The sequence below is a fragment of the Aythya marila genome, assembly GCF_965140915.1.
Source record: "Aythya marila genome assembly, chromosome: 3".
NCBI lineage: Eukaryota > Metazoa > Chordata > Aves > Anseriformes > Anatidae > Aythya > Aythya marila.
The window spans coordinates 104,767,056-104,780,475 of record NC_139044.1 but is presented as its reverse complement, the minus strand read 5'-3'; the positions used below and the strand labels follow the sequence as shown (position 1 = coordinate 104,780,475).

General features: G+C 38.3%; 1 protein-coding gene across 1 annotated transcript in view; it reads right to left on the bottom strand.

The window, feature by feature from the left end:
* GREB1 (growth regulating estrogen receptor binding 1) overlaps positions 1-12,595 on the bottom strand; it is a gene marked incomplete at its 3' end in the record, with an annotated part of 57,028 nt that extends 44,433 nt beyond the window's left edge. The window contains exons 1-3 of the mRNA XM_082758453.1: positions 12,326-12,595; positions 5,450-5,569; positions 4,507-4,683 (exon numbers count right to left, since the gene is read on the bottom strand). Of these exons, the coding sequence (XP_082614579.1) occupies positions 4,507-4,683; positions 5,450-5,569; positions 12,326-12,482 (454 nt within the window). The 5' untranslated portion in view covers positions 12,483-12,595. The remainder of the gene's footprint in view (positions 1-4,506; positions 4,684-5,449; positions 5,570-12,325) is intronic.
* Between the last annotated feature and the right edge of the window lie 825 nt (positions 12,596-13,420).

Genomic DNA, 13,420 nt, shown 5'->3' with positions numbered 1-13,420 from the left:
GTTTATTTGTTTGTTTGTTTTCCATTTAAACCAAACTAACATCTTTCTCATCAAACCTCCCCAGCTCCTCTGAGATGAACTAAGTCCTTTCTGGTAAGCTCCTGCCAACACTGTTTTTCATCCCATTCATTCTGACTGATACTTTCTCTGATGACAGTCATTGCCTTACTAACACAGCTCAGCCTTGGCATCACAGATATAGCATGACTTTATAATTTCAATGCAATACAATAATGTCCAGTCATTACTCTTTTCAGGACTAACTTTCTGACTGAAGCATCTACTGCCAACCTTGCTTACAGCACTTACGTAGCAGATTGAGTAACACAGCATTTGTCATGAGAGACTCCCCCATTCTGTGCACACCCTGTTCACATGCCATAACCAGAGGTAGCAGCTGATGGAGAGGACAGCTTGTTTCATAAACAGGCTGCATTAAATATTCTTCCATACATTATAGAAAGGACAAAGGTCAGGGGAGTCAGGGCAGCCATAAGGTAACTCAATATATCTATGTCATGCAATTGATTTCACAAGAGAATTAGAAATCGATGCCTGGAGTTTAGGGGCTAAGCCTTTCACCTTTAGGTCACCAGTTCAAATTCAGCTCAGTTCAGTAGTGACTTAAGTCCGTTACCCTCTGAAGATTGTTTAATCAGAAGGTATTTGCTTGTGTCTGATATTTTATCATATGTATTTGCTTGAATGTGCCCACATCACATTGATCAATTAGTCATAATTTAAAAACCACTTCCACAGCAGGGACACCATGATCAGTAGAGGCCTTGGACTAGAAGGGTATGAAGCCTGCCCTACCTCATCACTTGGCAATGGTTCCTTTGGATTAACAGTGAGCTTGTGCTAAGGGTAAACAGATGAATTCAAGGTGGAAGGATATCCATCTAATTTTTCATAATCTAATCTTTCACATCCTGGTCCAACTGAAAATTTTCTTCCTGTTTCTCTTCTAAATGAATCATGGGGTTGTAATTAATGTTAACATTTATGTAATGTTAATGTTTTTGTGAAAAGTTGGCAACTTGCTTAACACAAAAAATTGTTTTTTCAACTGTTCAACAAAAATATTTCTTCACCTCTAAACACAAGCAAAAAGCACAAAAACATTGACAATGCTCCACATTTTTCCCTCCCATTGAGTACCACTAAATTTGAAGACTGAAATACTACGTTTTAAAAATAAATGAAATGAACATGGTCAAGCTAGAAAGCTCCATGGTACAGAAACTCATTACTATTACAAAAGCTGAATAGAACATTGTATATTTTAATAGAAGTGCCACAGTATTTCATACTGAAATGTTTTCATCTTACACACAGCTTAAAATGCAAGCAAACTAATCTTTTCCTCTGTCATTCTGACCTCAGGGACCCACTCTAAAAAAAAAGATTTCTTATTCCCTGCTAGGAAAGTGGGCAGCTGTTTGGTCTTTTCGGAAGGAAAACGGTGGGTGAATAGCTGCTTTGTTCATCATGAGAGACTCTCCTTATGAGTGAGAACTGGAAGGGGGTGGGGGGCAACAAAAGAGAGAAACCTTTGGGAGTGGTACATATTTGCTGCACTGGCTTCTTTTATTAGAAAACAATAAATATTGCACTATCACAGAAGTTCTTCCTCCATCTACACATTCCTTCAGGCTACAAAAGAACAAGAAACAGCTTCCTAAAGGCAAAACTTTAATTTGCTTTGCAGAGTAGTGAAACTTGGTGTGTAATTTGATTAATAGAAACATGCACAGTACGTTCTCAGTCTTCTCAAATGTAGACAACTTTTTACTTATATAGCCCTTTCCAGAAAACTTTTTTTATTATTATTTTTTCCCCTGTGGAATAGTATATCAACTGTAAAACCAAAGAAACAAAACAACCTCAGTCTCCAACAAAAATGACTTTCAAATCATAAGCACAAATGCCTTGATTGGTGGGACAACTTACTAGCATAATCAATAAATTGACTCATGCCCCACAGTCATATTAACAGCCCCTAATGGGAACAAGACCATAAGTCAAAAGCTGGTCAGGAAACTACTGATACATTTTGTTTTCTTTCGGAATTTTTGTACGTTCCACAGGCATCTTCACAAATGTATGCAGGTGGACCATGAGAAATCAGGAAAATATCGGTTATTTCATTTGTGCCTTTCCCTACAAATACATTCTTTTGGGGAAGAAAAAAATGAACTACAACAACATACAACAACAAAGCCTACAATACTGAGTAATAACTGCCTTACAGAAACACAGTATATTAAGAGAAAAAATTACGAAAGAATGTGGTTCAAGGGTTACAAGCGATATGCCAGAATCACCAATAAGCCTTAGCAAAAGAACAGGACATAGTTGGACATACTCTGAATCACAATGACATCTCATTTCAATTCTAAACAAATTAATTTAAATTTCCCTATAAATTCAAACATGCTTCAGGGACCACTTTCTGGAAGGCCAAGATATTTGAAGGCAGAATGACCTAAAGTCAGAATACAAAAGTAAGCCTTCTATCCTATCTTTTCAAACAAAGATAATAAAAGATAATAAAAAGAGGTTCCACTCTTCATAGTAGGAGTCTATGAAAAGTTTTCATCTTAAAACTAGCACAATAAAGAGGTGTTATCCTAATAGGCAGAGAGTTTAAAACAGTTGTCTTTTAGCTTACTACATGTCTGTAACTGAGACTCTTGATGTCTGCTTCTAATTTTACTTCCCCTGATTTGACTTGCATCAGAGTATGAAAATCAGAATCAAACAATAATTTCTACCAGATCTACTGGAGCAACGTGGTAGTACAATCGATTGTAGCAACAGTATGCTATACTCATGTCAATGAGATACATCATGTTTTTTCATCGTATTATAGAGACTGAAAACATTTTTTTTTCCAACTTACAGGTCTTTGGATCTTAAAGCTTACAGGTTCTTACAGATTTAAGCTTGTTATAGTATACAGAAAAGTTATTACTAAAATGCTTTGCAAAAGATCATGATTCACTGGTGTCTAAATGTAAATCAGCCAAAAATAATCATATAAATGGTTTCAGAAAACTAAAACTAAATAAGCAAGCTGAGGATGCAAGTAATATAAAAACCTCTCAGTTATGTTCCTGTTGCCTTTTTCTGTTCTTGTTTAGCATGCAATTAACAGATACACTACTTCCTCCCTGCTAACAGCCTAAGGAGCTTAAGCTGTTAATAGTGCTAGCACTGAATGACTTGAGTGGTACAACATTCCTGTCTTTATCTTTAAAATGACAACACATGGGTGATTTATAATCCTCTTAATTCTTTTACAATCACTGTTCAAATGTACTGTGACCAACACAACTCTGCAAGATCACATGAGGAAAGAAATCACTGTACATAGAATTACATTATCCACCTTCACACTGTGCTGTCATCCCAAATGCCTTGAAGAGTGGCTCAAACTGAGAAAACAATTGAGTTCACATCATATCCCTCAGTGTTTGTGAGAGAAAATGGTTAAAGGAAACAAGGACAAATGGTTCCTTTTTGCTATTTAAAGCTCAGACTGGTACACAGATAAATGATGAGGCATTTTTGGTTAACTAAGAAAAATAATACTTAAAAAAACAAGAATGCCTGATGAAGAAAAGAGTTCTCCCTCAGGTTATATACTATTTGTCCCAACGTAAAAACTATTCCATTTTAATTACATCAGTATTTAGTTCACTTATTCACATGACTGTGGATCACCCCAATTGTGTTGATTTGCATGAGGTTAATAGCAATCAGAAGGGCTATAGCAAAAATAGGTAGAAGGACCTAGTTTATGTTAGAAGTTAGACAAATGGATGAAAGGCAAGAAACTAGTAAGTATCCTACTTTTTTTTTTTCTTCTCTCAAAATACTGTGTATTGTAACATCGAATTCAAAACCGCAGTATTACTTGATTATACATAAAGGAAATTTTTCAACTTGTAACCATTCATTTTTATGTTTATTGTGATAATAACTAAAAGTCATGGGTTAGGACCCAGAAGAAATTCTATTATTTATATGCAATGGAGAATATGACCCCTACCCTAAAATGATGAACGGAAATCATCTTAATTTTTTATAGTACAAACTATTGTCAAACTGTTTACATGTATACAGTAGCCAAAAAGGTTTACTTTGACAGACCTACAGCCTGCCCAAGTATGTTAGTATTTGGAAAGCTAAAATCAACTAGTCCAGTGACCAGATGTGTAGTTTCAGCAACTAGGACATAAACTGCCTAGACTATGACTTAATTCTTGGACTAACAGATAGAAGGTGATGAAGCATTTCTAATGAACTGGCTTCCTCTGTATCTTTCTAAATAGAGCAAGCATAGCCAGCTCTGAGTTGTTATCTTGTTGAGCATCACCACTGAGAATTACTATACAAATGGAACAGAAATAAGACCTGCTGAACTCACTCTACAAAAAAAGACTACCAATTAATTGTAGACCACAGAAACATCCACTTACTCCAACCACAGACACTTACCCAACAGGGCATTGCGCCCATTGTCATCTGGCAGGAATCTTTTATCCACAGCACACACTAAAAGGTGATCAGGTAAATTTGGTGACTTTGCACCAACAAGTAAAAACCCTGATGGTACCTCGATATGTTCATTGGAAATTGAAACCAGTCTCAAATCTTTACCGGCCTGGCAGAAACCTAGAAAAAAAATAAAAAACAATTCAGTGTATTTTAAATTGATAAGATTATTATTTTTTATTTAATACACACAATTTTCTTTGTTAAAGAGCTTCTGACATCATTTTAATTTTTTAATGAAAAGCAGAGTTCTATCCTCTGAGGTGAAGGGCAAACTAAAAGACAGTTTTCTTCTCTGCCTTTTTGGTCAGCCATAAACAAATCCTATGAGTACAATTAAAAAAAAAAAAAAAAAAAAGACAAATCTGAAAATCAACATTTTCATTATGATGTTGCACATCATATTTATGGGACTACTTACTAATGTCATCATAACTTTGGTCATCCATTCAAAAATGCAGATAATAGTTCTTTATATCTAGAGAAATTCAATAGCTTTCAGAAAAAAAAAAAAAAAATACAGCAACATTGAACAAGGTACATTTTAAGTAGTAAAAAGTGATGATAAAGCTTAAAAATTGCCACACTCATTTTAGCAAATGTCATGCCAGCAAACCGAACCTTGCCTAACAGAGCAGAAATTCTATCCTTGTGCCAAGTATTTTAACACAAATGCTTATCTGACACACTTACAAAAGTGTGTCAGATTTATTCTTACAAAGAATAATATAGATTTGTCTAGCAGATAATGAATACTAACATTTTTTTGATTTCTACACCATATAAATTATCTCATTATAATGAGTTACAGGGGAAAGAGTCCCAGTCCTATCCTTTTCAATACGGCAAAAATGCCCAGATAGTGTGTGTTTAGTGTATTTCTTACCATCAGTAGTGCAACATCCTTCTGGAGGAGGCTTCATCTGGTAAGAAACAGGACTACTTGATTCTGAGCCTTCTTCCTCCTCCTCTTCTTCCTCTTCCTCATTATCTGCTCTGCTGCCTGCTACAAATTATAATAGCATATATGACTTAGAAAACAGAAAATGCTGGCAACGAACCAGTGAATGAACAAGGTGACCCAGTTACAGAAAAGTGTTAGAGAAAATTGGATTCTCTCCTTTTGACAATGACTTCACCGTTGCCAACTCTTAAGATATTTGTTGTTTTCTTAAAGCTCCAACTTGCAGTCTTATTCTTATGTTTACAATAGAAAAACTTTAATAAAAAATAATTTTAAAAAAAGATAAAAAGAAAAAAAGAAAAAAAAGAAAAAAGGCTTTTAGCCCTTGTAAAAAAAAAATAAATAAATAACACAACACCAGTGCAGCTAAGTAAAAATAAAACTAGGGACAAAAATAAATAAATAAATAAATAAACAAGGGACAACATGAAGGTGGCTTTTATTTATTTATTTATTTATATTAACTTCTTCATTTTTAAGCTAACCTCATGATTCTTGAAGTTCTAATTCCTGGTGCTTGAACTCTTGTTGATCAAAACACTGTAACTGTATCCTTTGTTTATAACATTAACAGCCAATATAAACCCAAATTCATTACTTCTTAGCACTTTTGAACATCCTGGCAACAGTCCAAGTACAGATTTTATTAACGAGGTACTGACCATGTCCTTGATGACCGTGTCCTTGATGAAGAAACAGTTCCTGCCTAAAAGTAGGTTCACCACAGATGATATCAAGATAATACCTAATTCTCAGGCAGTCTGTCTCCTGCCAGAATCCAGAGCTCTGAGTAAAGCACTGTCGCCCCTTGTACAACGTCAAGGAAAGGCAGATGTCTAGGAAGACTATACACAGAGGTCTGTGCATGGACTGCACTATTCTAGGTGTTCCATACTGAATGCTAAAGAAAAGAATGAATCATTTGGGATTCTTTTTAAGGGGCATTTAGGTGTTTTCTATCCAGATTCTCTGCTGTGAACCACTTTTCTGGTGTCCTGGTTACATAAGTCAGCAATTTTACCTGATAGCTTTCTTGTTAAGAGAATTTACCTGCATAATCTTAATGTATTTTTCCGCCTTCCAGCTTGAGACTGCTTCTCCCCCTCTCTCTTTCTGTGGGACAATCATTTTCCATGCATAATGCAACACCTCCAGCAAAACACACTGAACAATGACTCCATCCTCTCTTGTGACTAGGACACACTCATAGCAAATGGGGAAAAGGTGGCAAGCAGAGGAGTACAACTAAATCGTCAATGGGGAGAACATTTCTGTGGACAGGACTTCGGAAAATGTCAGACTGGATCCAGCCTTACGTAAGACAAAGGTAGGGAAAAAGTACTAGGAGTACTGAATCCATTGGGGCTTACGTCTTGTCGTACAGCTTCGTGGCTTATATAGAGACCTGCCTGCAATACAAAGAGATTTCACTGGCAAAATTTGGCGGTGAAGGGCTGCTGATATTTTATTTGAGGATCAGACAGAAGCTGGATATGCTAGCTGGACTTTAGCAGGTAGAATAGCAATTAGGGTCCTAAAATCTTCTGCTGATGCAGTTTTTAGTCTTTAAACAGACCAACACCAAAGCTCGCTGTCATCCTCCAGAGCTCAATGCCAACTGGACACATTCTCTGTGCTTCAACTGACTTTTTGGATCAGGCACTCAGAATCCCACAGAATATTCAAGGATTTTTTTTCCTATGACACTCCTCAGAATGTTTTTTTGTTGTTGTTGTTTTTGTTTTCTTCTATAGAGAAAGGATTGTAGAACTGGCTAAACAAATACTACAGAATAAATCAGAATTAGAAAGGATGCTTTTAGAAAGTAAATCCGGGTTTGAAAGTTTGTCTTTAAAGGTTACTAAGACTTAAATCCCAATCTAGAAGAGGATTTGAAAGGTATGTTTACTTTTAAATATCTAAACATCAAGCTTGAGTGCTGGTGTGCACAGATAAGGACAGAATGTTAAACACTACTGTTTAAGGGCGGAGTCCAAAGATAAAAATGCTGAAAGTGGACAAAGAGAAAAGCGAAGCTCTCCATCTTTGCTATTTAAAGCAGGGATAAGTAATGTGTTATGACTTAACCTTGACTAACATCTAGATGCTATGAAAAAGGGGTGAATCTGGCTCTCCTCTCTTTTCCTGCACTCCTGGCCATGAAGATCCTTCTTTCCTCTTTGTATCAGCACTGACACTGGAGCCCATGAGGAGCCATCCCAGCTTGCTAGCCCAGAAAGCTAACCAGTCAAACAAAAATGAACTTTTCATTTTATTTTTATTTTTTTACCAGGTTAATGTATTACGTATTTATGTATCAGTGCAAGATCCAAGAAATGCCAAAGCTGTTGGAAAGGCAGAAAATTGCTAGGAAAAATGGAGGAAGCAGGATGTGGGATTTCCCCCTTTGGCCACTGGTAAGCTGTTAGGTTTCCTCAGCCATAACAGGTAATTTCACTTAAAAAAAAATAAAAAATAGAAGTGGAAACCGAGGAAGAGGAGAGCTGCAGCACTTTCAAAAGACAACAATGAAAAGAATACAAGAGTATGTATGTACTATTAATATACAAGAATGAAGTGCTGTCACCTGTATTGAGCATCATTAAGATTTCTGCTGCTTGTTTTAAAAAAAGATCTACAGCTTCTGCTTCCCTGTTAAAACAATATCCCTCCAAGGACCTCTCTATTTTTATTTCTGCTCCATGTCTTCTTTTTTTAAACAATTCTTAAAGAACACAATCAAGCACTCAAAACCAGAGATAATATGATAGCAGAAGTAGAGTCACAACCATTGTTCTTCTGTTGTATGTTACAGAATGAAGCAGTCAGCTGATCTAACTTGTTATAACTCCATTAACCAACATTTTTTTGGTGAAGATTATGTCCATATTTTATTGAATTTAGATTTATTAATAGATACCATAAACACAATTGTTTTCTTTATTCTTCTTAGTTTCTTTAAAGAATTCTTCTCAGTTCTCATGAAAATTGATTAGATCTTTATGCTTATACAGTTGATGTACCTTAATTTAAAAAAAAAATAAAATCATATGGAAAATTTCTTCTGCCCAGGTAGAGATCAGTAACAAGTGGCTTTTCTCAGGGGTCAGTATTGGGACAGGCACTGTTTAACATCTCTCTTGGTAACATGGAGACTGGGATGGAGTGCACTCTTAGTAAGTTTGCCAGTGACACCAAGCTATGTGGTGTGGTCAACATGCTGGAGCGATGACATCCAGAGGGACCTGGATAGGCATGAGAGGGCCTGTGCGAACTTCATGAAGTTCAACATGGCCAAGTGCAAGGTCCTGCATATGGGTTGCGGCAATCTCAAGCACAAGTACAGGCTGGGTGAAGAATAGATTGAGGGCAGCCCTGAAGAGAAGAACCTGAGGGTGTTGGTTGATAAGAAGCTCAACATGAGCTAGCAGTGTGCACTTGCAGCCCCAAAAGCCAGCTGTACCCTGGGCTGCATCAAAAGAAGCATGGCCAGCAGGGCAAGGAGGTGATTCCCCCCCTCTCTCATGAGACCCCACCTGGAGCCCTGCATTCAGCTCTTGGGCTCCCAGCACAAGAAGGACATGGGCATATTAGAATGAGTCCAGAGGAGAGCCACAATCAGGGTGCTGGAGTACCTCTCCTATGAAGAGAGACTGAGGCAGCTGGGGTTGTTCAGCCTAGAGAAGAAAAGGTTCTGGGGAGACCTTACAGCAGCCTTCCAGTACCTAAAGGGTACCTGCAGGAAAGCTGGGGAGGGTCTCTATGTCAGGGGAGCATAGTGATCGGACAAGGGGTAATGGCTTTAAACTAAAAGAGGGTAGGTTTATGCTAGATACAAGGAAGAAATTTACTCTGAGGGTGGTGAGGCACTGGCTCTTGTGGTTCCACTCAAGTGGGCAGCCGAGCTCCACCACAGCCGCTCTCTCACTCCCCCTCCTCAAAGAGGAATGGGGAGAAAATATGTGAAAAGGGGCTCAAGGGTTGAGATAAGGATGAGAAAATCACGCAATAATTATTGTAACGGGCAAAACAGACTCGGCATAAGGAGATAGTAAGATTTATTGCCTATTACTAACAAGCGAGAGAAGTGAGAAAACAAAGGAAAAAGAAAACCAAAAGCACCTTCCCCCCCCATCCACCCTCTTCCACCTCCTCCCCCCGAGCAGTGCAGGGGAACGGGGAATGGGGGTTATGGTCAGTCTACAGCACTTCTTCTCTGCCACTCCTTCTCGGTCACTCTCGTCCCCTGTGCTGTGGGGTCCCACCCACGGGATGCAGTCCTTGATGAACTGATCCGGCGTGGGCTTCCCACAGGCAGCAGCTCTTTCAGAACTGCTCCAGATATGGGTCTGTACCACGGGGTCCATCCCTCAGGAGAAAACTGCTCCAACCTGGCTCCCCTACGGGCAGCAGCTCCTGCCAGGTCACCTGCTCCTGCGTGGGCTCCTCTCCACGGGCTGAAGGTCCGGCCTGGAATCTGCTCCGGCAGGGGTCTTCCTGCCACAGGCGGCAGCCTCCGTCGGTGCAGGGCCACCTGCTCCACCGTGGTCTCCTCCACGGGCTGCAGTGTGGAACCCTGCTCCACCGTGGTACTCCATGGGCTGCAGGGGGACATCCTGCTTCATCATGGTCCTCATTACAGGCCGCAGGGGACTTCTGCTCCGGCACCTGGAGCACCTCTCCCCCTCCCTCTACACTGACCTTGGCACCTGCAAGGCTGTTCTCTCACTCCCTTGACTCTCCCGGCTGCTGTCTGGCGCAGCGTTTTTTCCCTGTCTTAAATATGCTCTCACAGAGGCACAAAACAACATCGCTTATTGGCTCAGCTCTGGAAAACAATGGGGCCCTTCCCAAACATGGGGCAGCTTCTAGATCTTTCTCACAGAAACCACCCCTATGGCTCCCTGCTACCAAAACCTTGCCACGTATACCCACTACACTGGCACAGGTTGCCCAGAGAAGATGTGGATGCCCCACCCCTGGAAGTGTTCAAGCCAGGTTGGATGGGGCTTTGGGCAACCTGGTTTGGTGGGAAGTGTCCCTGCCCACGGCAGGGGGTTGGAACTTGATGATCTTTGGTCCTTTCCAACCCAAACCATTCTATGATTCTATGTCAGAAGGCTGAAGTAAAGAAAAGTAACAAGAGGGGAGAACAAGAGCTTATGCATAAGGATAGATCTCTGCTTTAGATGCTTCCTGTTCCTCTGAGTACAAGGATTCATAAATTGGAAGAACTGGAAATTTCTATTTATTGTGAGGCTAGAGTACAGGATGCCACATTGCAGACCTCTTCCACCTGAGGAACAACCTTGGATAAACTCTATTTCAGGTCCCTTCAGAGTCCCATTCACAGTTCCCTTTGTCTGAAACTTCTATGAAATAAGTGTTCTCCATCAAGCTGTTGTGGGACTTTTAATTAATTACAGTTCAATTCTGTTGCCATTAACTGCAAAGAAAACAGAATCAGCCCCTCGTGATCTAAAAAGTTGTCTGAAAGAAAGGAGTTACAGAAGTGTGAAATTGCACTTTTGTTCCTGAACAATGTGTCTGCTCCTGTAGCAGCGTTCGCAACTGATGTCAAAATCCATTTTGTGACATCACAGTTGGTTGCCATGGAAAGGTTTATGAAATTTTCTTAGAAGGATTTGATAGAAGGATCACTTTGTGTAATGAAAAAGCATTATAAATATTTAAACAATGAATGTATATCAGGTGTATGTCCTACACTAGGGGGAAAAACAAAAACAAAAAAATGTTTAATCATGTGTGAGTGGTGAGCAGAGTTATTTCTTTAAGGAATATTTTCTCAGCAGTTACAATGAGGTAACAGTAAAGGGTTTAATACGTGCGAAGTATTTTTTTTTCAATTACCATTTATTTTTGTTTGTTTTCTGTTAGTGTGGATTGTTAATCATTATGGGTTCTGCATTACATATGTTTCTAAGCTATCTTTTGTGAGTTATGACAGCATAAGTAGACCTGGTCAAAAGAAATGAAACACCACCCTGATGACAGAAAAGGATAAATAATAAAATTATTAAACATAACCTTGCACAAGCATGCCAGAGTTTTGCACACACCAGTAAACTCACTGCACACCTCTAGACTACACATATTAGAGGACACCAAAGTACCAATGAGTTTGCTTGCCAGAGCTACACAGTTTGTCTAAATCATACTACGTCAAAGAAAAAAAGACTGAACAAAGCAAAATCAGAAAAAAGACATCTATAAAAACACACAAAAAGTCCCATATATAATAACTGGAGCTGACATATCCTAAAGGTTTGTACCTTTACAGCAACAGAATGACTAAAAAAAATCATGCCCAAAGTAATCATTAACCTTCTTTATAACCAACTAAAATAATTCTGTTATATTTACTTCTGCTGTATTTATTAATGAAAATTAATATACTTAATACTCTTACTATATCTCATTTATAAATCTGTCACATATTTACCATTATTTACTGTATAATTTTCAGTAGTGTATGATAAATTATAGGATAACAGATCTATGTTCCAAATTTCCGAAGATTTCTCCAAACACTTAAAGGAAAAATTCACAGTAAATCTCAGGAAGCAGATGACTTAATTTTGTCAAAATAAAAGACAATGCATTTAATATCTTAATCAAATTCTAATACACACATTTATATACATTTTTAGATCATAAAATATCCAAACAAAAACTTTCAATGCTTTTGTTTTTCTGTATTCTAATTTAAAATGTTTGTGCTGACCGTTGGGAGAGCAAACAGCAGAATTGTCTTTGAGCAAAAACATAAATTCCTACCTTCCAGTGATGACAGTTGCTGTTCTGCTTCCAAATACAACTGAGAGAAGATTGGTCTGGGAACTAAGTTATTTGAGCGCAGAGAGGCCTCGATAGAATTATGCAACACTTCTTCAAACCTTGTTGTCTTGAGCTGACCAGCATAAGAATTTCCCATCTTCTCAAACAAAAAGACAAGGAAAAACACAACAAAAACACACAAACAAACAAACAAACAAAAAAAGATTTCAATTTTAGTACTCAAAACTCAATCACTGCACGTTGATGTCAGGCTACACCATTTCTCATGAAAGAGAGAAGCTTCACTGCCCACAAAGAAAGGCAAAGGAAAAGAACATTGACTGCCGCAGTCACTGTGCTGATCCTGGTGGTAAATTACAGGAAGTTATCTAAAAGTAACAGCTTTCTGTAATTCAGCAGAAAGGCAGCAAACTTTGACACTTAGAAGCCTGATTCTAGTAATCCCTTCGTTTATATAGCAATTGAGGAGATGCATTTTCAATAGTCAGCAATCTCACCTGTAAAACAACCCCTCTGTTTTGCATGATTTGAACAGAATAAATTGTAAAGGATTTGGGGAATAGTGCAGTTCTGTGTATATACCTTTGCATAGCCCACCACAGCTGAAAACTCACAGCTAAAGCAGTTCAACATATATGTTGTTAATCTTGGAAGTACAATAGCATTGCACTAACATATCCTAAAAGATAATGGCTTTTCCTTCTCACCTTAAACAATATTTTACCATATAAGCAAACTTTTTTTTCTTTTTTCTTTTCTTTTCTTTTTTTTTTTTTCTTTTTTTTTTTTTTTTTAAGAGAGAGACGCATCTATTTGATTTTGCCTTTCATTATTAGGATTTTATTGCTAGTGAAACAAAATAATTTACTCGGACTGTCACTGAAGAGTCAGTGTATTCCAGCTGAATATCCCAGCATTTACTTCCCACATATTTAACTGCCGCCTGCTTTCCACAGTGAATACAATGACCTGGTATAACCAAAAGCCATGCCAGCTTTCTTTTTCTGTCACAAAGTAGCTCTTGCCCTGGGCCCCATGTCCTCTCCCTCCTCAAGTAACTGTGAATAGAAAGCA